The sequence below is a fragment of the Ranitomeya imitator genome, chromosome 3, assembly GCF_032444005.1.
Source record: "Ranitomeya imitator isolate aRanImi1 chromosome 3, aRanImi1.pri, whole genome shotgun sequence".
Lineage (NCBI taxonomy): Eukaryota > Metazoa > Chordata > Amphibia > Anura > Dendrobatidae > Ranitomeya > Ranitomeya imitator.
In genome coordinates this window covers 503,545,292-503,573,015 of record NC_091284.1, presented here as the reverse complement: position 1 = coordinate 503,573,015, position 27,724 = coordinate 503,545,292, and the positions used below count along the sequence as shown (strand labels likewise).

General features: G+C 44.6%; 1 protein-coding gene across 2 annotated transcripts in view; it reads left to right on the top strand.

Moving 5' to 3' along the window:
* Positions 1-27,724, top strand: part of TMEM47 (transmembrane protein 47) — a 319,081-nt gene that overhangs the window by 193,955 nt on the left and 97,402 nt on the right. Inside the window, exons 3-4 of one of the 2 annotated variants that reach the window (XM_069757656.1) lie at positions 2,743-2,899; positions 2,991-4,235. The exons of the other annotated variant lie outside the window; for it this stretch is intronic. Of the exons in view, the coding sequence (XP_069613757.1) occupies positions 2,743-2,899; positions 2,991-3,987 (1,154 nt within the window). The 3' untranslated portion in view covers positions 3,988-4,235. Of the gene's footprint in view, positions 1-2,742; positions 2,900-2,990; positions 4,236-27,724 lie in introns of those variants that run through there. 2 annotated transcript variants of the gene reach the window in all.

The following is a 27,724-nucleotide window of genomic DNA, read 5'->3' as shown; positions in this document are numbered from 1 at the left end:
TTGAATTTACCTGTTCACGCGGATTTTCCTGGTAAAATCGATAAGCAAAGGAGTTATTGTCTGCATATTTAATGTCTCATACTGTGCTCTAGGGTTTTCTCAAATCCCCAAAGCATATAAAATGTAAGTGAAGTGTGGAGGGGCCAGAGAGGTGAGCGATAAGGTGAGCTTAAGGATTTTTTTTAACCTTTGTATAAGGCTTCTTTTACACTTGCCGTGTTTTTTGCGGGCCTTTTTTGCGGGCCGTATTGCCGCAATTATCACAGTCTGCCGCAAAAAAGGGCCACAAAAATCTTGCGGATCGCCATTTTTCTGGTTTTGAATAGTAGGGAAAAAGTAAAGAAATTGGGGCCGTGTCCGTAAGCTATGAAAAATATTGAGCAGGCAACGATACTAATGTTTTAACTCACGAAGAGTTCAGAAATCAATATTTTGTGGAATAGCCATGATTTTTAATCACAGCTCTCATGCGTCTTTGCATGCTTTCCACCAGTCTTTCACACTGTTTCTGGCGCAAAAACGTAAGCTGTTCTTCTTTGTTTGATGGCTTGTGACTATCCATCATCCTCTTGATTACACTCCAGAGGTTTTCAATGGGGTTCAGGCTGCCCATGCCAGGGTTTTGATGTAGTGGTCTCTTAATTTTTGTCAGAGCTGTATATATATATATATATATATATATATATATATGTGTATGCCTTCAATACATGTGCACTTTACTCGTCAAAACTTTGTAATCTGCCCAATTTATTTCACATATGTGGCGCCCTGAAGGGTTATGGCTCCATATAAATAAACATTTGGTTATGTAGAGTGTGTTGTTTTCTTGTAAATGCCCCACAGTTTGTTTCCTTTTTAAAGAAACAAGAACATCTTAAAGGTCTGAAAAAGTAAAGATTGTTTCAGTAGTTAAATGAAATTTTGCTCTTCGTAATGTTACAGCTACAGGCAAGATAATTTAAGTTAATCACAGGGCTTGCTACATTTTAAATGGCAACCTGATATAACCCGAGACTATTAAAAATAAATTCTGCAGATCTCTACCTAGTAGAGATGCGTATACATCTCTACTGAAAGCGACATTGCTGTAGCTGACAGCATTTCTCATTTTCTATTCACATATTTTCTGCTTTTGTTGTGACTCCTTTAACCACTTGAGACAGAGAAATGAATTTGTAAGTGCAAGCCCTTGAAGCAACAATGCCTAGCAGGATTGAGTCTAAAAATAGGCCTTTCCAAACTCTACATAAAGAACATCCATTCTTTTCTGGCAGCTTCCTAGACATTTCAAGTATTAATCACACTTATCCAGGATTGGCTTTTTGCTGCTTGGTCAATAGATTTATACCGAGCTATAATCAAATTTCCAGGAAAGTTTTAAATCAATTGAAGTTTATTTAGTGAAATATTTTTCTGCATTTTACAGCAGAAAATGTGTATAAAATGCTTCACTAAAATAGGAATTTTAAGATATATATATTTCTAAATATGCTTAAAATGTCAAAAGAGACCAATTATTGCTTCATATGTTGTGATGTAAGAGCCTGCCATAGTGATATTTTTGTCATATTCATATCAGGTGGAGCAGTGATGTGACATTTCTATTAAGTAATTTTGTACTGTTGGAAAATAGCAAAAACATAGTGCCTGAGAGATTTGATGGCCAAGGAATTATTCAAAATCATTAAAGCACCACTCCAGCTTTTTTTGCACTGGTGCCCTGATGTGAGTGCTACTTATCTAAGTTCTTGGTCTTTAGTCTCAGGCCGGCGTCACACTTGCGAGTTATACGGACGTAAGAGCGCAGAAACTACGTGCGTAAAACTCGCATAACATACGGCACAATGATTCTCAATGGGTCTAGTCCTATCAGCCGTATATTACGGATCCGTAATATACGGCATTCTACGGCTGCACAAAATCGCAGCATGCTGCGTTTGTCACTGTATTGCGCAAAAAAAATGCCAATGCAAGTCTATGGGAGAGCGTATAATACGGTATGCATACGGACCATGCGTGTCACTTGCGAGAAATACGCAACTCACTGGCAGATGTCCGGAAATGTCCAAAGGCCTCAATCAGGCAGGTGAGACATGCTAATTAGCTGAAAAAGCCAGACAGTGAACCCGGAAGTCTGCTGCACGCCTCCACGGAGTGATATTCAGCATGGCCAGCATAATTAATGTAGACATGCTGATCATTTTGGTCCAAGAGAGGCCTGTTGTCTGGGACCAAAGAGACCCCAACTATGCTAACAGGGCCCAAAAAGAGGCAGCATGGAGGAGCGTGTGTGGGTCCCTCTTCCCACATTATGACCAGCAGCCACGTGAGGCACAGCGACAGATAAGTAAGTACACCCATGTTTGAAATGTAATGTTCTTGTTAAACAGCAGGCCCTTACTATTTTGAATTTCTAAACAAGAATTTATAAATTATTCCTGAAAGAAATAGAAAGCACACCAGTAGATACATGGTGTTGTACATGATCAACGGATTTCAGTAATGTTTTGAACAGATGTCCCTTACTAAGAGTGTTTCCCATTAATTGTGCTTTCTGGGATAGAGGGTAGCGGACTCTGTCCTTGTGGCCTTGCTTCTTGTGTGATTTTTTTAAATTTACTAATAAATGTGCTCCCCAAATGCCTATTTCTATGCTACACTTAAATCTGTGTAGTCAATTACACCTTGTGTGAGCACTCTGCATAATGGGCTAATCAATGTGTTTAATTTTTGTTGTTTCAGTGGGTGATGTTACAACAAGGTGGCGGAGTGTTCGTGACCAGTATAGGAGGGAGAGGCAGCAGCGGGAGAGAAGTGGAGCCGGGGCACCTCCTAAAAAACGTAAATACGTCTACTTCGACCGCCTAACCTTTCTGAACCCCAGCATGGACCTCAGGCCGTAAGTAAAAACATCACCAACTTTTATAATTTTTTAAGTTGGAGAAATGATTCTAAATAAAATTGAAACTAAATAAATTTTTCATTTTCAGAACTCAGTCTAACCTCACTGACAGGGAGACAGGGTCTGACTCTGAACTGGTCATTGACCCAGTTGGTGAAGGTGAAGAGGTGGCTGGTCCATCTGCTGCTCCCTCAGGCTCCATCCCTCCAGGATCCTCCTCATCTGGCCAGCCAGCTCCAGCTGCAGCAGAACAAAACCAAGAGGCCCCACAGTTCTCATCTGCAGCATCAGCAGCAGCAGCACCACCTAGCCAGGATGACCCTGGAAATAGCAGCAGCCCAACTGTTGCCCTGGAGCAATCCCCACAGGCTGCAGTCAGACCACAGCATTCACGCCGCAGGAGAGAGCTTCTCCAAAGCAGGAGAAACGTGGATGCTGGGGTCATGAACTATTTGGCACGGGTTCGAGAGGATGATGGGGGGGAAGGATTTACACGTAGCCTTGCCCAGTATTTACGGTCCATAGAGCGGGGGTTGAGGCTTCGTGTGAGAGGGTGTTTTCAGATCCTGATTGATGCATGCACCCCCCCAAATAACCCATACAATCTCTTGCAGATGATTGAACAGTGGCAGATGTCACCAGAAAATATTCTGTGGCTTCAGAGATTACAAGGCATGCATGCTCAACAAGGATCTGAAGCACCCCCTCCACGTCAGCCAACACCTCAACCCCAACCCACAACGAACCCACAATGGCAACCTCAGCACCATATGGCGGGATATCAGCAACCATCCCAATATGGCCACTTGTCCACACCCAGTGCTGGAGGCTGGTCCCAACCTGGGTTTGGACAATATGGTCATTTTGGGTTGGGGTATGATTCCCGGCCATATGGTCAACAACATCAGGGGTATCTCCAAAATCCTCTCCCCACTCTTCAAAGTGCCCAGCATCATAGCAGGCCTAATGTTCCTCAGGCCACTACAACATCTGCACAGGGTGCTGGACAATTGGGCCTACAAAGGCCACCTGAGGCTGACCCTGAGCAATCTACATCTCCAGCACCTACCTACCAGGACATGTAAAAAATTTTGTTTTCTTTTTGTTTGGTTGTTTAATTTTAATTTAACCATTTTGGTTTTTTTTATCTTTGATTTGTATACACAATATTGTTTATGCTTGTGCTTACCTAGCAATCTTGAATGTGGATGTTGTTCCTAATTTGTTTGTCTACAAAAAAATGTGGCATTTATATCAAAAACAATGGTTATGCCAATACAATAACCAAGTACAAAACAAATTTACATAAGTAAAATTTTCGGTAATAAGAATCAAACTCTGGATGCGCTCTATTCATTCTTATATCACACACACATGATATGCTGATAACCATATGTGAAATAATTAAATACGACAGACCTAGTTTCAAAATTGGTTAACACAAACTTTATATAGCAAATTAATTACACATGCAAAATTGCATAGTCTTGCCATGGAGTAGCACCTTGAGAAGTCATAAAATAATTTGTCAAGACATCACGAACTTTGAGACCAGAAATCGGACGTCGCGGAGGAGGGACATATGGGGTAGGCCTACTAACATTGCTCATGAGGTGATCTTCAAAATTTGGAGATGGACAATCATGTATTCTGGTGAAATTATGTAGAATTACACAGGCTTTGATAACTTCATTGATTGTAGCCTCACTCAGCTGGATGGCAGACTGAAGAACCCGCCATTTGGCAACAAGAATCCCAAAGGCGCACTCAACCAGTCTCCGTGCCCTGGCAAGTCTCAAATTAAACACCCTCCGCCGGTGGTCAAGGTTGCGCCTGGGGTAAGGCCTCATGACATGCCTCGTCAGTTGGAAGGCCTCATCTCCAACCAAAACAAAAGGCACTGCTTCCGCATTGGAGCCTGGGAGTTGTTGTGGTGGTGGGAGGTTCAACTGGTTGTCACGTAGCTGCCGACCCATTATGGACGAAATGAAGACCCTAGAGTCTCCAGTTCGCCCATAGGCCCCAATGTCTACAATTATAAACCTGTAGTTACTGTCAGCAACTGCTAACAGAACTACAGAGAAAAACTGCTTATAATTGTAGAATTGGGAACCAGAGTTTGGCGGCTTACGCACCCTGATATGTTTCCCATCCACAGCTCCAATGCAGTTAGGGAAGTCACAAGTATTTTTGAAACCAGTGGCGATTTTGAGCCAATCATCCTGTTTGGGCTCAGGCATCACAACTTCCTGAAGTTTCTGCCATATTTGGGAACAGGTTGTCCTAACAATGCCTGAAATTGTCGACCGCTCAATCAGAAACTCCAGGTGTAGACCCGCATAGGACAAGCCTGTGGACAGGAAGCTGAAATACAAGAAAAAGGTAAAAAAAAACATTAACATGAGGACTAAGAAAATATGAATAAGCACAAGTGTATATTTAATTTACTATGACAATATTTACAATATACAGTTAGGGCCAGAAATATTTGGACAGTGACACAAGTTTTGTTATTTTAGCTGTTTACAAAAACATGTTCAGAAATACAATTATATATATAATATGGGCTGAAAGTGCACACTCCCAGCTGCAATATGATAGTTTCCACATCCAAATCGGAGAAAGGGTTTAGGAATCATAGCTCTATAATGCATAGCGTCCTCTTTTTCAAGGGACCAAAAGTAATTGGACAATGGACTCTAAGGGCTGCAATTAACTCTGAAGGCGTCTCCCTCGTTAACCTGTAATCAATGAAGTAGTTAAAAGGTCAGGGGTGGATTCCAGGTGTGTGGTTTTGCATTTGGAAGCTGTTGCTGTGAGCAGACAACATGCGGTCAAAGGAACTCTCAATTGAGGTGAAGCAGAACATCCTGAGGCTGAAAAAAAAGAAAAAATCCATCAGAGAGATAGCAGACATGCTTGGAGTAGCAAAATCAACAGTTGGGTACATTCTGAGAAAAAAGGAATTGACTGGTGAGCTTGGGAACTCAAAAAGGCCTGGGCGTCCACGGATGACAACAGTGGTGGATGATCGCCGCATACTTAATTTGGTGAAGAAGAACCCGTTCACAACATCAACTGAAGTCCAGAACACTCTCAGTGAAGTAGGTGTATCTGTCTCTAAGTCAACAGTAAAGAGAAGACTCCATGACAGTAAATACAAAGGGTTCACATCTAGATGCAAACCATTCATCAATACCAAAAATAGACAGGCCAGAGTTAAATTTGCAGAAAAACACCTCAAGAAGCCAGCTCAGTTCTGGAAAAGTATTCTATGGACAGATGAGACAAAGATCAACCTGTACCAGAATGATGGGAAGAAAAAAGTTTGGAGAAGAAAGGGAACGGCACATGATCCAAGGCACACCACATCCTCTCTAAAACATGGTGGAGGCAACGTGATGGCATGGGCATGCATGGCTTTCAATGGCACTGGGTCACTTGTGTTTATTGATGACATAAGAGCAGACAAGAGTAGCCGGATGAATTCTGAAGTGTACCGGGATATACTTTCAGCCCAGATTCAGCCAAATGCTGCAAAGTTGATTGGACGGCGCTTCATAGTACAGATGGACAATGACCCCAAGCATACATCCAAAGCTACCCAGGAGTTCATGAGTGCCAAAAAGTGGAACATTCTGCAATGGCCAAGTCAATCTCCAGATCTAAACCCAATTGAGCATGCATTTCACTTGCTCAAATCCAGACTTAAGACGGAAAGACCCACAAACAAGCAAGACCTGAAGGCTGCGGCTGTAAAGGCCTGGCAAAGCATTAAGGAGGAAACCCAGCGTTTGGTGATGTCCATGGGTTCCAGACTTAAGGCAGTGATTGCCTCCAAAGGATTTGCAACAAAATATTGAAAATAAAAATATTTTGTTTGGGTTATGTTTATTTGTCCAATTACTTTTGACCTCCTAAAATGTGGAGTGTTTGTAAAGAAATGTGTACAATTCCTACATTTTCTATCAGATATTTTTGTTCAACCCTTCAAATTAAACGTTACAATCTGCACTTGAATTCTGTTGTAGAGGTTTCATTTCAAATCCAATGTGGTGGCATGTAGAGCCCAACTCGCGAAAATTGTGTCACTGTCCAAATATTTCTGGCCCTAACTGTACAAAGTGTTATGAAAGGTAATTCAGTACCACAATGGACATAGAGGTCAGCGCACATACAGTGACCTGGCAATAACCCAAAAAACAAGAACGAGCTCTGAGACGTGGGAACTCTGTTGACCGCAATCCCTAATCCTCTCCAACACACTAAAGGCAGCCGTGGAATGCGCCTAACGCTCCCTATGCAACTCGGCACGGCCTGAGAAACTAGCTAGCCTGAAGATAGAAAATAAGCCTACCTTGCCTCAGAGAAATACCCCAAAGGAAAAGGCAGCCCCCACATATAATGACTGTGAGTTAAGATGAAAAGACAAACGTAGAGATGAAATAGATTTAGCAAAGTGAGGCCCAACTTTCTGAACAGAGCGAGGATAGGAAAGGTAACTTTGCGGTCAACACAAAATCCTACAAAAACCACGCAAAGGAGGCAAAAAGACCCTCCGTACCGAACTAACGGCACGGAGGTACACCCTCTGCGTCCCAGAGCTTCCAGCAAGCAGTAAAAAACAAATTGACAAGCTGGACAGAAAAAAACAGCAAACAAATAGCAAAGAGGAACTTAGCTATGCAGAGCAGCAGGCCACAGGAACGATCCAGGAGGAAACAGGTCCAATACTAGAACATTGACTGGAAGCCAGGACCAAAGCACTAGGTGGAGCTAAACAGAGCAGCACCCAACGACTTCACCACATCACCCGAGGAAGGAAACTCAGAAGCCGCAGTACCACTTTCCTCCACCAACGGAAGCTCACAGAGAGAACCAGCCGAAGTACCACTTGTGACCACAGGAGGGAGCTCTGCCACAGAATTCACAACAACAAAGGTTCATTTAACATTCTTACTGTACAAGAATATTAACACCATTATTTTTGATGTGCTTGTGGCTTCATGTCCAAGTCAAGTTACTGAAACCTAGTAGGACACCACACATTTTTACAAAAAAAAAAACAGTATGTGCGAATGTTGAATACATACCGTAAGGTTAGGAACAGACGCTCCTCAGCAGAGATGGCTTTTCTCATCCACGTGTCCTGATAGGTGATCCCAGGACGTAAGATCTCCAACAACATGTCAAAAGTCCTGATGGACATGCGACTATACATGTAAAACTTGTCAGGATGTGCCCTCAAAGCTCAATATAGTCTCTGGAAATGTCCTTTACTCTGGCGTTGGGTCAATAGAGGATGTACCCACAATTTTCGTCTCCTCCTTCGCGGATCAACATTGACCGGATATGGCTGGCCAAAGCGACGAGACAACACCCAGTGAAGCAACACCCGCTGAGTTGTGCTTAAATACACATGGTCAGACATGTTTGTAAGGTCAAAGCAACACAGCCAAAATATGCTAGAGAACATATAGGGCAGATGGGAGGGGCCCACCTGTTGTAGAGGGCTTAAATAGTGTGGTTAATGATGGTTTAAATGATTTGCAGGCCTGAAAACCGTTAGATGTCCATTTTGTGATGGTGCGTGAAAAATACGCCATACGGATCACATATGGATTACACACGCACAAGCACATGCGCAAAATACGCGACCACACCTAAGCAACGCATTAACTATGGAAGTAGATTTTGGGGACATTTTGGCGTATTGAACACGTAGTATGGACGTATAATACGTTCCGTATTGTCTTACGCCAAGTGTGATGCCGGCCTCATACTTACCAGCTGCCTTCTTCTTCTGTTCCCTGTAGCGCTCCTTTCAGTACCTGGCAGTTTGTGAATTGACGGATCTCTCCAGTGTTTGCTGGGCTTTCTGGAAGTCACAATTCAATGTAATGAGAGCCAGAACAAGGCTTTCATAGACTTACATTGAGACCTTATGGCCATGAGCTCTGACTTAAGATCAGTCAGAAGTTTCTGTCACAAGATGCCGCCCCGAGGCCGAATTGGTGCCATGAAGAGCTGCGGACTAGTATAAGAAGAGACTCAGAGAACTTGGTTCAGTAGCACCACTCCAGCTCTGAAATAAAAGAAAAGCCTGAGTGGTATTTTAAAATAAAACTATAAAATGTTTTTTAAAAATATTTTAAGCATATTTAGGTTTGTTTTAATATATTCACTTAAATGAAGACATAAGCAATTACACAGTGGTATTGCCATTTACACCAGAAATATAAATTGTAGTACTAGACCATGGATGTGTAAGTTTCAGAAGTTTAGGGAATTTACGATTCTAGCCAAAATGTATTTAGGAGTCAGTTCTGTTGAAGGAGCTGTCATGTATATTTCGATAATGCTGTAATATAGCGCTCAAGGACTTTAATAGCTATTTACTGTATAGTAACTCAATATGCTTCCTATCCGTCTACTTAGGGCTGCCACTAGGAATTTCAGGGCCTCATGTTGGCAAAATATTCGGGCCCCATTGAGACTCTCCTCAGTCTCCACCCCAGCTCCACCTCCTCCCCTTGAACCTTCCATAGTTCCACCGCCCTCTCTTGGAAAAACTCAACTTTTGCACCTCATCATGACCAATCAAATATTAACAGTTCCCATCAAACTCCATACCACATATAGAGCCAGCAGCTTTTGTTCTGGTCAAAAGATTTTTTAAGCTGCCACCATGACTGGGTTGACTCTTTATGCAAGGTCCTGCTCTACTCTAACCTATTAAAAAAATATACAACACTCTTTTTATGTATATTTTTATGTATTTCCTTTAAGAGAATGAGTCACATACATTTTTTTAAAATCACCATTAATACCAGATACAAGGGACAAATACCGCTACACAGTATCAATGCACAGGTAATACAGTGATTGCCAGTGACATTATACATAGGAGCTCTGTACATAGAATACAGTGTATAGTGTCAGTGTACAGTTAACACACCGACTCAGTGACATCTCTAGCTGAAGTCCTTCATCTTTGCTTTTATTTTTCATGCAGCGCAGACCGCCATCACTTCTTCCAGCCAGGACTCGTCTCTGCATAAAATAACACAGTAACCTAGGGCCCCGCTTCCTGATCACATTCCCCACTTTTCCCTTTCTTCTAAACTTCACATCTGAATACAGATGTGCATCCATCATTAATATATGATTAGTTATTATGCAACTCACCATTCCAAATATAAATTATAATCACCACTGTGCCCCAATAAATAAACATAGCGACTTCCCCTCCTAATAAATATATAAATTAATTAGCAATTGTTCTCTTTCCCCCAATTCATTACCAGTCACTGCATCTGCAACGCCCCCAACTATGTACCTCCTTATCCTCTGATTCATTATATTTACATACCCCTTCTGCCCCAATTTATTGTCATTTCTTCTCTATCTACCACCCTCTATTCATTATCAACTGCTCTCCCCCACATTCAATACATCATTTACTCCCCCACTCTCAAAATTCATCATTATTTGCTCTCTACCACGTCATCATTTGCTCTCCCCACCCCTCATCTTCAATTTATCATCTGCTCTCCCCTCCCCAATCTTCAATTGAATTGCTGTACTCGTCCATCACACTTATTTGCAGTCCCCTGCTCTCCCTTCACTTCATTTGCTGTCCCCCTTCTCCAGTTCATCATTTGCAGCCCCCCATCCCCCTCACTTCATCATTTGCAGTCCACCTCCCCTCACTTCATTATTTGCACTTCCCCTTCCTTCGTCATTTACAGTCCCCCATCCCCCTCACTTCATCATTTGCAGTCCCCCATTTCCCCACTTCATCATTTGCAGTCCCACTCAACCCCCACTTCATCATTTGCAGTCCCCTTCTCCACTTCATCATTTGCAGTCCCCCTTCCCGTTCATCATTTGCAGTCCCCCTTACTTCATCATGTTCATTCCCCCTCCCCCCACTTCATCATGTGCAGTCCCCCTTCCCCCACTTCATCATATGCAGCCCCTCCCACTTTATCATTTGCAGTCCCCCATCCCCCAGTCACCTAATAATTTGCAGTCCCCCTCAGGCACACTTCATCATGTGCGGTCCCCTATCCCCCCTTACTGCATCACTTGCAGTCCCCTATCCCCCTTACATCATTATTTGCAGTCCCCCCTCAGACACACTTCATCATGTGCAGTCCACCTCCCCCACTTCATCATGTGCAGCCCCCTTAGACACAATTCATCATGTACAGTCCCTCTCCCTCCCACTTCATCATGTGCAGGCCCCCTCCCCCTCATTTCATCATTTCCAGCCCCCCTCGCCCCCACTTCATCATTTGCAGTCCCCCTCACTTCATCATTTGCAGTCCCCCCTCAGACACACGTCATCATGTGCAGCCCCCCTCCCCCACTTCAACATGCACAGTCCCCCCTCACTTCATCATTTGCATTCCCCCCTCAGACACACTTGATCATGTGCAGTCCGCCATCAGATACAATTCATCATGTGCAGTCTTGCTCCCTCACTTCATTATGTGCAGTCTCCCTCACTTAATCATTTTCAGTCCCCCCTCAAACTCACTTTATCATTTGCAACCCCCTCAGACACACTTCATGTGCAGTCCCTCTCCCCACTTCATCATGTGCAGTCCCCCTCAGACACACTTCTTCATGTGTAGTCCACCTGCCCCACTTCATCATTTGCAGTCCCCATTCTCCTCCCTTCATCCATTTAATTCAATTTTATAAAGAAAACAAAAACATTTTTCATACTTACCTCACTGACGATCCCCTGCAGGTGTAGCTGTAGCATCCTCGTGCATGTCAGCTGCCACCAGACCGGAAGTCCAGAGATGGTGAATGGAGCAGGAGCTGCTCAGCTGCCAAGGTTAGATGGCCATGGTGCTCCGAGAAAGCTCCCAGGCCCCAAATGCATGCAGCACTTTAGTGCACAATGGGGCCCGGTGAGCAGAAGCACAAGAGTCAGGGCTCAAGTTCTCCTCTGTACTGCTGCTCCCCGGGCCCCATACATCTGTAAGTGCAGTAATGCCCTGATGGCGTCCCTGCGCCTACCACAGTAACAACTATCCGATGTGCATCTTACCTAAAAGAAAATCAGCAATGAGCCAGGACAGATGTGATAATACAAAAGAACATGGAAAACATATTATACGTGACTAGATGAGGTGACTAACTAGAAAGAAAAGTCACTTAATAAGTACTAGATAAGCAAGATGCTTTATAAAAGAAAAACAAATGACCATCTGATCTAGGTACATTGTGCCAAAAATAAAGAGAAAATGGCCATTATATTAAAATATGCTATTTCCTTTCACAAAAGTGTGTTGTTAAATTTGCTTTTTTCCCCTTCAGTTACACCAATGCCTATTTTCTAACTAACGCCGTCTATTGCAAGTGGCGATCCTACAAGTCACAGTAAACCCTTTAACGAGTCTTGCAATATGACTTATGATAAGAGCCAAATCAGTATCTCAATTCGCAGACACGGTGTTTCGGGCTGTTGGTCCTCATCAGTGTGAAGTATGAAAACAGATTTGGCTTGGTGAGAGGCTCTGGACTGAGGTCTAAGGGGTAAGGTTTCTCCTTGTGGAGCGTGACATGCCAGCTCTGGCTTGTCAAGGTAAGGAGGCTAATTCGCTGAGCAATGCTCCTCTGGGAAATTTAACTTTCTAACATTACTATTTATAACTTTAAATTTATTTTCTAACTATTAATTAAAACACTTGTATATATACCAAGTTCAAATTGAATAACATCCATTAAAGCACCACTTCAGCACTTCACATATGTGAACGTATTGCTTGTTGCTTCATACTCACCAGTAGCCGTCTTCACATGTTTTCAGACCCTCCCTGGCACCACTTGACTACAATTTTGACAAATCACACAATGGTTGCTGTGTGAAGCAGAAGTCTCTTAAATGTTCTCAATTGCAAGTCTATGGGAATTTAGAACATGGCTCTGTAGCCTCATTCTGAGTCCAATAGACTTGTATTGAGAAAAGTGACTTCTGGAGCACACAGCGACGTGGCAGAATACACAATCGATTAAGTATGCCGGAGCAACCGGAGTAGGATTGAAGGCAGATGAAGACAACATCCAGTGTCTGCATACATGATCCCTAAGAAAGGGCTAAACAAAAAAGGCTAGAGTGGTGATTTAATATTTTGTTTAACTTGTATTATTGGCATCCTCATCATATGATTCTCAAATGTATTTCATATATTTACAGAAATATTTGTTAAATATTTTAAATAGCTATTACTACTGTAACATATTAAAGAGGTTCTCTGAGAAATGTAATAAAATTAATAAATAAAATAAATAATACACTTTTAAATATTAAACATTTTTCTAAATACCTTTATTTTCCAAAAAGGTATTCTTTATCTACTGCACTCTGTCAGAATTTTACAGATGGCAACTGCCATCAATCACAACCCGTCCTAGATTTCAGAGGACCTGCAGTAGAAAGGGCTGTGTCAAGTGCATCTGCTCCAGAAATGTCAAAACAGTGTCCTTCCAAGCATCATGAACGTGCATTCCTCTGTTCAGTCAACCTGACAGGACACTGAGCAAAGAAGACTAAAGGAGAAGATAAACATGTTTCTTTAGCTGACTGAGAATAAACATCCAACCCGGTCCATCCTGGTCCATCTTGGTCCATCTCGATCCATCTCGGTCCATCTTCAAGCAAAGCATACCATTCTTCTGCATGTCATATGAAATCTAGCATGGGTTGCACAATGATGTAGATGGCAGTTGCCATCTTTGAAATGCTGACAGATATATAAAGTTTACCTTTTTGTTAAGTAAAGGTATTTCACAAAAATGTTTAATATTTTAATATGTATTATTTATTGTATTACATTTCTCGGAAAACCCCTTTAAATAACTGCAACCACTAACATGGACCATAAGATTTATAAAAAAAACATATGTGCCAACCTACCAAATGCCTGTCTCAACCCTCGCATTTGTTCGCATTGTCATGCACGACTGTTGTGAGTTCTGTTTTTGGGCTCCCTCTGGTGGTTACTGATGGTACTGGGTGACTTGTCTTTCCTGGGTTTCTGGGTTCCACCTGTTCCATCAGCATATGGGAGTTTCCTATTTAACCTGGCTTTGCTGGCATTTCCTCGCCGGTTATCAATGTATCCAGTGTGTCTTGTTACCTCTGCTCCCTGCTCCTAGAACCTTCTGGACAAGCTAAGTTTGGATTTTCCTGTTTTGTGTTTTGCTTAATTTGGGTTTTAGTCCAGCCTGCAGATATGTGATTCTCTGCTGCTGGTTGCTCTAGTGGGCTGAAATTGCTTTTCATGTACCATGAGTTGGCACATGAGTTCAAGTAATTTCAGGATGGTTTTTTGAAGGGTTTTTCGCTGACCGCGCAGTTCACTTTTGTATCCTCTGCTATCTAGCTTTAGCGGGCCTCATTTTGCTGAAACTGTTTTCATACTACGTATGTGCTTTCCTCTCATTTCACCGTCATTATATGTGGGGGGCTGCTATTTGCTGTGGGGTATTTCTCTGGAGGCAAGAGAGGTCTGTGTTTCTTCTGATAGGGGAAGTTAGATCTTCGGCTGGAGCGAGACCTCTAGGATCATCGTAGGCACGTTCCCCGGCTACTTTTATTTGTGTGTTAGGTTTAGGGTCGCGGTCAGCTCAGGTTCCATCGCCCTAGAGCTTGTTTGTATCTGTGCTTGTCATTTTTGTGATCCCCTGCCATTGGGATCATGACACACGACATAGCAGCCCTGTTTGCGGTGTTGCAGAGGGTTTCCCGGCACACGTGCAGACACTTAGCCCATTCGTATTTATTAAGGTGTTAAAGATGGTATACTCAGAGCTAGGGTTGAGCGACTTTTGTTTTTATAGGATCGGGTCGGATTTCACGAAACCCGACTTTTTCAAAAGTCGGGTCGAGTGAAATCGGCTGATCCTATAGAAAAGTCGGGGTCGGCCGAAACTCGAAACCCAATGCAGTGCATTGGGTTTCTAATGGTTCCCAGGGTCTGAAGGAGAGGAAACTCTCCTTCAGGCCCTGCGATCCATATTAATGTGTAAAATAAAGAATAAAAATAAAAAATATTGCTATACTCACCCTCGGACGCGCCCTGATTGTAACCGGGAGCCTTCCTTCCTAAGAATCAGCACCTGAAGGACCTTTCGATGACGTCGCGGCTTGTGATTGGTCCCGTGAGTGGTCACATGGGCGTCACGTGACCAATCACAAGCTGTGACATCATCGAAAGGTCCTTCAAGCGCTGATTCTTAGGAAGGAAGGCTGCGGGTTAGAACCAGGGCACGTCCGAGGGTGAGTATATTCCTAATAGGTATATACTCAGCCTCGGACGCTAGTTAGTAGTGTGTATGTGCAAAATTTGGGAGCTGTAGCAATTAAATTTAAGTGTTAAATCCCGGAAAAAATTGGCGTGGGCTCCCGCGCAATTTTCTCTGCCAGAGTGGTAAAGCCAGTGACTGCGGGCAGATATTAATAGCCTGGAGAGGGTCCATGGTTATTGCCCCCCCCCCTGGCTAAAAACATATGCCCCCAGCCACCCCAGAAAAGGCACATCTGGAAGATGCGCCTATTCTGGCACTTGGCCAATCTCTTCCCATTCCCGTGTAGCGGTGGGATATGGGGTAATGAAGGGTTAATGTCACCTTGCTATTGTAAGGTGACATTAAGCCAGATTAATAATGGAGAGGCGTCAATTATGACACATATCCATTATTAATACAATAGTATGAAACGATTAAAAAAACACACACACAATATTGGAAAGTATTTTAATGAAATAAACACACAGGTTGCTGTAATATTTTATTCCACTCTCAATCCACATGAAGACCCTCAACCTGTAACAAATTAAAAATAATGAATCATCAATATCCCATACCTTCCGATGATCTGTTACGTCTCACGATGTAAATCCATCTGAAGGGGTTAAATTATTTTACAGGCAGGAGCTCTGCTAATGCAGCTGTGCTCGTGCCAGTAAAACCTCAGTGAATGAATAGTAAGTAGGTCAATGACCTGTAGTTACCTTCATTCGCGGTGATGCGCCCTCTGCTGGATGTCCTCATATGACCTCGAGGCTGGGAAAATGTTCAGAAAAGTTCCCACGCTCGAGGTCATATGAGGACATTCAGCAGAGGGCGCATCACCGTGACTGAAGGTAACTACAGGTCATTGACCTACATTACCTTCATTCCCCGGGGTGTTGTGAATTCTGCTTTTGGGTTCCCTCCAGTGGTTGTAAGTGGGAATGCAGTTGGCTCTGAGTCGCAGTCCTGGCCAGGTGTATCTGCTGATTGCAGTTCTGACTGGGATATTTAGGTGTGCAGGATTCATTAGTTCTTGCCAGTTGTCAATGTTTCTTGGGAAGTGTTGGATCCCTTTCTGGCTTCTCCTGCATAGCTGCCAATTCAGCAAAGATAAGAGTCTGTTTCTTTTTCTGTGGCACACATGCAGTGTGCTTATATTCTGTGCTATTCATTTGTTTTCTCTGGTCCAGCTTAGACTGTGTCAGTGTTTTCTCAGTCTTGTTGGATTCTCTGGAGTTGCAGATATATGCTTCACATCTTTAGTTAGATGGTGGAGTTTTTGTATTTTCTGCTGTAGATATTTTTGGAAGGATTTTAATACTGACGGCTTAGTATCCTGTCCTATCCTTTCCTATTTTAGCTAGTGTGGCCTCTTTTGCTAAAACCTGTTTCCTGCCTGCGTGTGTCTTTTCCTCTACTACTCACAGTCATTATTTGTGGGGGGCTGCCTATCCTTTGGGGTTCTGCTCTGAGGCAAGGTAGAATTCCTATTTCCATCTATAGGGGTATTTAGTCCTCCGGCTGTGTCTAGGTGTCTAGGATTTGTTAGGCACACCCCACGGCTACTTCTAGTTGCGGTATTAAGATCAGGGTTTGCGGTCAGTATAGTTACCACCTACTCCAATGAAAGTTTTCATGCTGCTCCAAGGTCACCTGATCATAACACCGGGGTTTTACAGGCATGAGCACACCTGCATTATAGCAGAACTCCTGCCTGTAAAATATTTTAACCCCTTCAGATGGATTTACATCGTGGGACATATCGACGGAAGGTATGAGATATTGTTGGTTTATTTTTTTTACTTTGTTACAGGTCAAGGGTTTTCAGGTGGATTGAGAGTGGAATAAAATATTACAACAACCTGTGTGTTTATTTCATTAAGATACTTTCCAATATTGTGTGTGTTTTTTTAACCATTTCATACTATTGTATTAATAATGGATAGGTGTCATAATTGACGCCTCTACATTATTAATCTGGCTTAATGTCACCTTACAATAGCAAGGTGACATTAACCCTTCATTGCCCCATATCTCACCGCTACCCGGGAATGGGAAGAGAGTGGTCAAGTGCCAGAATAGGCGCATCTTCCAATTTTTTCCACCATTTAACCCTTTAATTTAATAGCTAGACAGCCCAAATTTTGCACATACACACTACTAACATTAGTAGTGTGGAATCTGCAAAAAAAATGGGGATATGAGATGGTTTACTGTATCTATTAAATTAAATGAAGTGTTAATGTCACCTTGCTATTGTAAGGTGACCTTAAGCCAGATTAATAATGGAGAGGCGTCAATTATGACACCTATCAATTATTAATCCAATAGTATGAAATGGTTATAAAAACACACACACAATATTGCAAAGTATTTAATGAAATAAACACACAGGTTGTGGTAATATTTTATTCCACTCTCAATCCACCTGAAGACCCTCGACCTGTAACAAAGTAAAAATAATAAACCAACAATATCTCATACCTTCCGTCGATATGTCCCACGATGTAAATCCATCTGAAGGGGTTAAAATATTTTACAGGCAGGAGCTCTGCTATAATGCAGCTGTGCTCGTGCCTGTAAAACCCTGGGGAATGAAGGTAATGTAGGTCAAAGACGTGTAGTTACCTTCAGTCGCGGTGATGCGCCCTCTGCTGGATGTCCTCATATGACCTCGAGAGTGGGAACTTTTCTGAATATTTTCCCAGCCTCGAGGTCATATAAGGACATCCAGCAGAGGGCGCATCACTGCGAATGAAGGTAACTACAGGTCATTGACCTACTTACTATTCATTCACTGAGGTTTTACTGGCACGAGCTCCTGCCTGTAAAATAATTTAACCTCTTCAGATAGATTTACATCGTGGGACGTGACAGATCATCGGAAGGTATGTGATATTGTTGGTTTATTATTTTTTATTTGTTACAGGTTGAGGGTCTTCAGGTGGATTGAGAGTGGAATAAAATATTACAACAACCTGTGTGTTTATTTCATTAAAATACTTTGCAATATTGTGTGCGTGTTTTTTAACCATTTCATACTATTGTATTAATAATGGATAGGTGTCATAATTGACGCCTCTCCATTATTAATCTGGTTTAATGTCACCTTACAATATCAGGGTGATATTAACCCTTCATTACCCCATATCCCACCGCTACACGGAAGTGAGAAGAGAGTGGCCAAATGCCAGAATAGGCGCATCTTCCAGATGTGCCTATTCTGGGGTGGCTGGGGGCAGATGTTTTTAGCCAGGGAAGCCAATAACCGTGGACCCTCTCCAGGCTATTAATATCTGCCCTCAGTCACTGGCTTTACCACTCTGGTGGAGAAAATTGCGTGGGAGCCCACACCAAATTTTTCCACGATTTAACCCTTAAATTTAATAGCTAGAGTGCCCAAATTTTGCACATACACACTAGTAAAATTAGTAGTGTGTAATATGCAAAAAAATTGGGAATATGACATGATTTACTGTATGTAAACCATGTCTCATATCATGTCGGGTTTAGGAAGGAGAAATGAAAAGCCAGCAATTGAATTACCGGCTTTTCTGCATTATCGCGCTGAAGTAAATATAAATATATATATATATATATATATATGTGTCTCAATGATATATATATATATATATCATTGAGACACATATATATATATATATATATATATATATATATTGATTACATATTTCCCATTGATCCCCGACCCCAACTTTTCGTGATAATCGGCCGATTTCACTCGACTCGACTTTTGAGAAAGCCGGGTTTCGCGAAACCCGACTCGACCTTAAAAAAGTAAAAGTCACTCAACACTAGTTCTAATTATTGCCTTCATTTTTCTGAAATTGTTGTTTAATGAACTATGCTAATTTGGGTGATTGGTGCACCCTTGACATGGCCAAGAGGCTCAGTACACCATTACGCACACTGGTTTTGCATTCCCCCCCTCACTAGTAATTGACAATGACAATGCCTCAGCTTTCTCTCCACAGTGCTTGCTCCAGTCAAATCCATTTTATCAATCACAAAAGGGGGAGATGGGCATGCAACAGCAGTGGGCGGAACAAGCACCTTAACAACATATGTTCCCGTTGGTGTTGTAGTGCTTCTCGCATGCGCAAGTGCCATTTTCCTGAAGCCCCGGGAAGCAGGAGACTCCATCTGCGCACGCGCGGCCTCAGGAAGATGGCCGCACCCGCCGAGAAACCGCTGAATAGCAGCGAGCGCGCTCTTTTTCCACAGCTGCGCAGTGCATTCGGCACTTGCGCATGCGAGAAGCACTACGCCACCAACGGGAACATAAGCAAGATGTGGGGGAGAATGACCACGCCCATATGACCTGACCAGCCTGATTAACATGCGAAAAAGGACACTTTTGTAAGGTGTTTCGGCAGCATAGGTAGGGAATCAGGGGACAAAAAATACCCTATTGTAAAGCACAGCTCAGGCCCTATTTAACGGTATTTTTATCTCCTACTGAAAAAACGGGGTGACAGGTTCCCTTTAAGTACTATATACCTAATCAGAATGTGATGGCTGAAAAGAGAATTCACCTCCATGTCTACTAGCAGGTAAACAAACATGCAAAATGACTTACTATGTATTCACCTTAACCATATTAGATACGTAAAAGACTTATATGTGAGTGATGTGAAAAGATGGTGACTGAATGAAAAGCTGTGAAATAAGTGTGAAAGAAGTGTGATAATGGTTGAGTGTTGGGGATAAGTGGGTGTGAAAAAATAATATACATAGTGTTAGGTCTCGAGTTCCCGCTTCTGCACAGGGGGAATCTCGAGCCATCTCCGCTGTGGTCTCCCATTCTTATCCAGCCGCAGTGGAGTCTGCTCAGCAGGGACGTCGGTCCCAGCGTCTTGCTCACTCTCACTCTGTACAGAGAGTTACTGCTGCTTCTTCAGCTTCTGCCATTAAAGCCAGTGCTGGTCAGCAGCGAGCGGACTTCTCTGGGACTAAGTCCTTGTCTGCACACACTGAGCATGCCCAGGGCAAGATCTCCCGTTGGAGATCGTGGGTCATGTGCTCAGGCTCTGCAGCACATTCCATTGGTCCATTTGGCAGGTCTTGGAAGGGCAAAGTTTCTGTGGCCACTTCCTGTGCTACAACTATATAAACTGCGCATGACCGCACGGCCATGCGCTAGTGTACAATTGTTAATGTGTGTATGTTGTGAGTGCAAGTCGTCCTTGGATACCCCTACCCTATTGAATGTCTGTTCGCGGAAGGTGTATGGTTGCTTTCTAGCGCCCGACTTAGCCTACAGCACTTATCACACATTACAGCGTCCAGTTGCTGTGACCGCCAGTACGGCGCCGTGCACTTCCTCTGTGCTTTCCTTACCCAAGCCTGGGTGGTTAGTGGCGTTCGTCAGTGCGGCACCGCATGCACTCTTGTGCCTTAAAATTGTTATTTAGTTTCCTTACACACCCAGTTGCGGTGTTGTGCCAGCAAGGGTCTAATCGGACTTCAATCCTAGTTGGGGTTGAGTTCGCTGACTACTTGCTCGCGCTCTATGTGCGGTACCGCGGTCCTGTGACGCAACAGGATCGCTTCCTTCACGCTGGGTGAAGTTTAACCCATGTGTGTATACTTATGAGTACCGCCATATAGGTTCCATCTCTGCACGGTGGACCCCGGGCTGCGAACGCACCATACTCTATCTGTCTTATTATTTGGTGCGTTCCGCTAGCCCTAACATTACACTAGCGCCAGGGCCTGGCTAGTAATGACGGACAAACAGCAATCCTTGCGGTATATCCAGCAGCTGGAGGGTAGGTTGGCGGCTCTTGAGAGCGCAACCTCAGCTGTGGATGTTACCGCAGTTGCTGCACAGGCTGCTAGCGTGGCTGCAGCAACCCTGTCCATTGCCACCCCTGCTCCAACATTTTCTCGCCTCCCGCTGCCAGAAAAATTTTCTGGTGATAGCAAATTTTGTAGGGGATTTGTGAGTCAGTGCTCCATTCACCTCGAGCTCCTGGCTGCACGTATTCCCACAGAGCGGGCTAAGGTGGGATTTATAGTGTCTCACTTGTCGGACAGGGCGTTGGAATGGGCTACGCCGCTGTGGGAGCGTGGCGATCATGTGGTGCAGAGTGCTCCGCTGTTTCTGAGCACTCTGAAACAGGTCTTTTTAGGACCTCAAGTCACCCATGATACTGCGCTCCAACTGCTGGCATTAACTCAGGGTGAGTCCTTGGTCAGTCATTTTGCCGTCCAATTCCGCACTTTAGCTTCTGAGCTGGATTGGTCGGATAAAGCTCTTATCCCCATATTTTGGAGGGGCCTGGCTGACCACGTTAAGGACGCTCTGGCCACTAGGGAGATTCCTGCCACACTGGAGGAGTTAATAACTGTCTCCACTCGAATTGACCTCCGTTTTAACGAGCGGAGGTTAGAGCGAGCCCAGTGTAGGCAGAGGTTTCGGCTGGCTCCTACCTTCGCCAAACCTCTGGAATCTCCGGTTCTGGTTCCTGAGTCACATGAGGCCAGGGAAGTGTCACAAGCGGGATCTAAGTCCCGGACCGCTGGTGCACTCAAGGTCTGTCATGTATGCCAGCAGTCGGGACATCTAGCCACCAGATGTTCTCAGCGGTCGAGGAAACGTCAGCGTCTAGTGGTAGTAGGTGGAGTGCACTAGACACGGCGACGTTTGCCTCTAAATTGTCCTTTAAGGGGACAATTACTATAGGCTCATTCTCCCACTCGGTAGAGCTCTGCGTGGATTCTGGGGCGGAGGGCAATTTTATGTCTTCTGCCTTCGCCCAACATCACGCAATACCCCTGGTTATGCTAGCTCAACCAGTAACGGTACGAGTGGTAAATGGGTCGACACTGCCCTCACAGATAACACACCATACCATCCCTTTTACTCTGTCCATGTCGCCATCTCATCAGGAGATTATATCTCTGCTCGTCATTCCTGAGGGAATTGATGAGGTCCTGTTGGGAATACCTTGGCTACGGTACCACTCTCCTCATATCGAGTGGTCCTCTGGCAGAATCCTGGGATGGGGCGAATCTTGTGGGGGTAGGTGTCAGAGGGAGTGCGTTCAGGTTCCTACTACTGAGGTACCCGCAGATCTTTCCTCTCTCCCCAAGCAGTATTGGTCTTATGCAGACGTGTTCTCCAAAAAGGCGGCGGAGATCCTTCCGCCCCATCGCCCCTATGACTGTCCTATTGATCTCTTGCCTGGTGCTGAGCCTCCCCGGGGTCGAGTCTATCTGCTATCTCTCCCAGAGACGGAGGCAATGTCACAGTACATCCAGGAAAATCTGGCAAGAGGATTCATTAGGAAGTCAGTGTCACCTGCTGGGGCAGGGTTCTTCTTCGTACAGAAGAAGAATGGGGAACTACGTCCATGCATAGACTACAGGGGTCTTAACGCCATCACCGTTAAAAATAAGTATCCTTTGCCCTTGATATCTGAGCTCTTCGATAGGCTCCGGGGAGCAAGGGTATTTACTAAACTAGATCTGCGGGGTGCTTACCACCTGATTCGCATCCGTGAGGGGGACGAATGGAAGATGGCTTTTAACACCAGGGATGGGCACTATGAATATCTGGTGATGCCCTTCGGGCTCTGTAATGCCCCAGCCGTTTTCCAAGACTTTGTGAACGATATCTTCCGGGATATGCTTTCCACCTCGGTCGTAGTCTATCTGGATGATATTCTCATCTACTCTCCAGATATTGACTCCCACCGGAGAGATGTTTGCAAAGTCTTCGACCTCCTACGGGCAAACTCCCTCTATGCCAAGTTGGAGAAGTGTATGTTTGAGCAGGAGTCCTTACCTTTCCTAGGCTACATCATCTCTGCCCAGGGATTGGCTATGGATCCTGCTAAACTACAGGCTGTGATGGACTGGCAGGAACCCCATTCTCTTAAAGCGGTGCAGCGCTTTATGGGGTTCATTATTTATTATCGCCAGTTCATTCCGCACTTCTCAACTTTGGTAGCTCCCTTGGTTGCCCACACCAAGAAGGGGGCGAATCCCAAATTGTGGTCTGAGGAGGTCTCCAAGGCCTTTAACTCTATAAAGTCACACTTCGCTAGCGCTCCCATCCTACATCGCCCCGATGTTGATAAGCCATTTATCATGGAGGTGGATGCCTCTTCTGTTGGTGCTGGAGCAGTCCTCTTCCAAAAGGATGCTCAAGGTCGGAAGCATCCTTGCTTCTTTTTCTCCAAGACCTTCTCACCAGCAGAGAGGAATTATTCCATCGGGGACAGGGAGTTGCTAGCCATGAAGTTGGCTTTCTCGGAGTGGAGACATATCTTGGAGGGAGCACGTTTTCCCTTCCAAGTCTTCACAGACCATAAAAATTTGGTGTACCTGCAGACAGCCCAGCGGTTGAATTCTCGCCAGGCCAGATGGTCCTTATTCTTCTCCCGGTTTCATTTCACCCTCCATTTTCTTTCTGGGGAGAAGAACATTCGGGCCGACGCTCTCTCTCGCTCCGTTGTGTCATCTGCAGAGGAGGAGGAGGAGCCTCGGCTTATTGTCCCCACCGAGAGCTTGAGAACTGTGGCCCCGGTTTCGCTAGAGTCTGTGCCCTCGGGCAAGACTTTTGTTCCATCCAATTTGCGACCGGAGATTCTCTCTTGGGCACACTCGTCCAGGGTGGGTGGACATTTTGGTACCAAAAGGACATCTGAGTTACTGGCGAGGACGTACTGGTGGCCGCATATGGCTCGTGATGTCGCAGAGTATGTTCGGGCGTGTGTTTCTTGCGCCAAGAACAAGACTCCTCGGCAATGGCCAGCTGGTTTGCTTTATCCTCTTCCGGTGGCGGACAGGCCCTGGGAGATGGTCGGGATGGACTTTGTGGTGGGCTTACCCAAGTCTCGTAACTGCACCATTATCTGGGTGATCACCGACCATTTTTCCAAAATGGTGCACTTGGTGCCTCTTCCACGGCTACCTTCTGCACGGGCGTTGGTTGTCTTGTTCGTCAAGCATATCTTTCGCCTACACGGTATGCCAGACAAAATTGTTAGTGACCGGGGTCCCCAGTTTGCGTCTCGATTCTGGAGAGAGCTTTGTCGTCTACTCAGTATTGAGTTGAATCTCTCTTCGGCATATCATCCCGAGACGACTGGGCATCCTTGCTACCGTGGGCAGAGTTTGCACTTAACAATGCCGTAGCCGACTCCACCGGTCAGACTCCATTCCTCCTAAATTACGGCCAGCATCCGCGTGTTCCTGTGCCCATGCCTGTGTCTTCTGCTGACTCCAGGGTGGCAGACTGGGCTGTGGAGGCACGGGACATTTGGGACCGCACTCAGGATGCCATTCGGGCCTCCAAGGAGAGAATGAGGTCCTCCGCCGATCATCGGCGCCCCGCTCCGACCTTTGCTCCTGGCGACTTGGTGTGGCTCTCCGCCTGTATCAGGCTGCGAGTTGAGTCCACTAAGTTTGCTCCTCGCTACTTGGGTCCCTTCAAGGTTCTCGAACGGGTTAATCCTGTGGTCTACCGATTGGCTCTTCCTCCACGCTTGGGTATCACCGACACCTTTCATGTGTCCCTCTTGAAACCCGTATACATGTCCCGGTTTTCCGAGTCATCTGCCGGGACATCGGGTTCGTCTACGGACGATTACGAGGTGAACGCTATTTTGGGGTGCAAGGTGGTACGCGGCAAAAAGTTCTATCTGGTGGATTGGAAGGGTTATGGCCCAGAGGACAGGTCATGGGAGCCTGCTGAAAACATTCGGGCCCCACAGCTCATTGCTGCCTTCGAGCGTAGCGAGGCCCAAGGAGGGGGGCCCTAGGAGGGGGGGTAATGTTAGGTCTCGAGTTCCCGCTTCTGCACAGGGGGAATCTCGAGCGATCTCCGCTGCGGTCTCCCATTCTTATCCAGCCGCAGTGGAGTCTGCTCAGCAGGGACGTCGGTCCCAGCGTCTTGCTCACTCTCACTCTGTACAGAGAGTTACTGCTGCTTCTTCAGCTTCTGCCATTAAAGCCAGTGCTGGTCAGCAGCAAGCGGACTTCTCTGGGACTAAGTCCTTGTCTGCACACATTGAGCATGCCCAGGGCAAGATCTCCCGTTGGAGATCGAGGGTCATGTGCTCAGGCTCTGCAGCACATTCCATTGGTCCTCTTGGCAGGTCTTGGAAGGGCAAAGTTTCTGTGGCCACTTCCTGTGCTGCAACTATATAAACTGCGCATGACCGCATGGCCATGCGCTAGTGCACAATTGTTAATGTGTGTATGTTGTGAGTGCAAGTCGTCCTTGGATACCCCTACCCTATTGAATGTCTGTTCGCGGAAGGTGTATGGTTGCTTTCTAGCGCCCGACTTAGCCTACAGCACTTATCACACATTACAGCGTCCAGTTGCTGTGACCGCCAGTACGGCGCCATGCACTTCCTCTGTGCTTTCCTTACCCAAGCCTGGGTGGTTAGTGGCGTTCGTCAGTGCGGCACCGCATGCACTCTTGTGCCTTAAAATTGTTATTTAGTTTCCTTACACACCCAGTTGCGGTGTTGTGCCAGCAAGGGTCTAATCGGACTTCAATCCTAGTTGGGGTTGAGTTCGCTGACTACTTGCTCGCGCTCTATGTGCGGTACCGCGGTCCTGTGACGCAACAGGATCGCTTCCTTCACGCTGGGTGAAGTTTAACCCATGTGTGTATACTTATGAGTACCGCCATATAGTCCGTCATTACTTGGCAGCAGGTTCCATCTCTGCATGGTGGACCCCGGGCTGCGAACGCACCATATTCTATCTGTCTTATTATTTGGTGCGTTCCGCTAGCCCTAACACATAGCCTGTGTAACAGCTAGGCTGAAGTGGAAATATATAAGTATGGTGATAAATAGTACTGTATTATACCACATTATACTGCCCTAAAACAGTGGTAAATAGTGTGAGTGATAATATAATAAAAACAAGTGACATGACACAAATCTACACAAAAGTTTATACTGTGATCGATGGTTTCCAAATGCTAATGCATTGGTACATAATAGATCAAGTGAAAACATATTGCTGTTATAAAACTATAAAAACACAATGTGTGAACAAAATCACGACAAAAAGTGATGATATATAAGTACAACAGCATGTCAATGTGCATCCCATCCAATGAATTCACTGGACTTTTGGGAAAATTGTGACATATCAACCAATATATCAATGACAAAAAAAAAGCTTACTGGGGTTGTAAACTCCTAGGACAACCCCTTCTTAAAGTAAATGTTCAGGTCCAATGAAATAATAAAGCCTTTATTCACCTGTGCTGGCGCCGTTCCAGCAGTCCCAAGGCTGAGATGCGGAGGAATTACATGTGATACCCGGTGTCCAAACAGCACTGGCGTTAGTCTCCACCTTTCTACAAACTGAACATAAATAGGAAGTCCGGGATGAGCTGCAGCACTGACTTCCTCTTCCTATTAATTTTGTACGAAGGCAGAGACAATGACACCAGCGCTGATTGTGCACTGGCATCACGTGTCACAACACTGCATCCCAGCCCCGGGGAGAGCGAGTGCCAACACCGCAGGAACGGCGCCAGCACGGGAGGTGAGTGTAAGCTTTATTATTTATTTGGGGGCCGAACATTTAGTTTAAGAAGGGGTTGTCCTAGTAGTGACAACCCTTTTAAACTGACCAGAATAGCACTGAGACCTCACGTTTGCTCCTATTGGAGTATACACAAACCATAATCACCTAATCATCTAATGCTGTAGAGGATTGTAGGATTCCGCATAGCACTTTGGGATGACTTAACACAGAAGTTCAGACATAACTTCTGCTGTAAAAAGTCCAGACATTTGGAACTTTAGAAGGTGCTTAGGCACTGATATGTTTTTAATTAGTCATATTTAGTAAAGTCATATTCACTTGACTGCACATTGTGAATGACTACTCAAATAAAAAAGGAAGCCATGAAAAGCTGATAAGTACACTTTTAGTTTTACCAAGGTTTTATTCTCAGTGGAATGCATGTGTCATTCTGCCTTGATGTTTTTCATACTGTGTGTTCGAAGATTTGACCCTGTAATTCTCCTGATGTAAAACCAATATAAATAAATCTGCAGGTACCAGTGACATAATAAATCACAGCTGTTGTTAATCAATTTATCAATTTAAAATATAAGGGTTCGTTCACACGAGTATGTAACACGGCTGAGTGCTGTCCAATGTTTTATTGGATAGCACTTTGCCCAATGTTATATGGGGCAGTTCAGATCGGCAATTTTTTTTCACGAGAAATTACTTTCTCCATCTCCTCTTTCTCCATCTCCTCCCTACCTGTACCCCAATTGTCATATACAATAGATCACAGTAAAATGACACTCGGCTCATACTCGCAGCAGAGTTCAAGCTGAGGGTCATTTGCATCGTATGCTACTCGCCAGTTTGAACGAGCCCTAAAACTCATGATCATTCTTGGAATTTGCTGAAAGTGTCTCTTGAATATAATGACTTGGAGTGTAATTCTCACAAGACTCCAATCCACATTTGGTGCCAAGATTAAAAAAT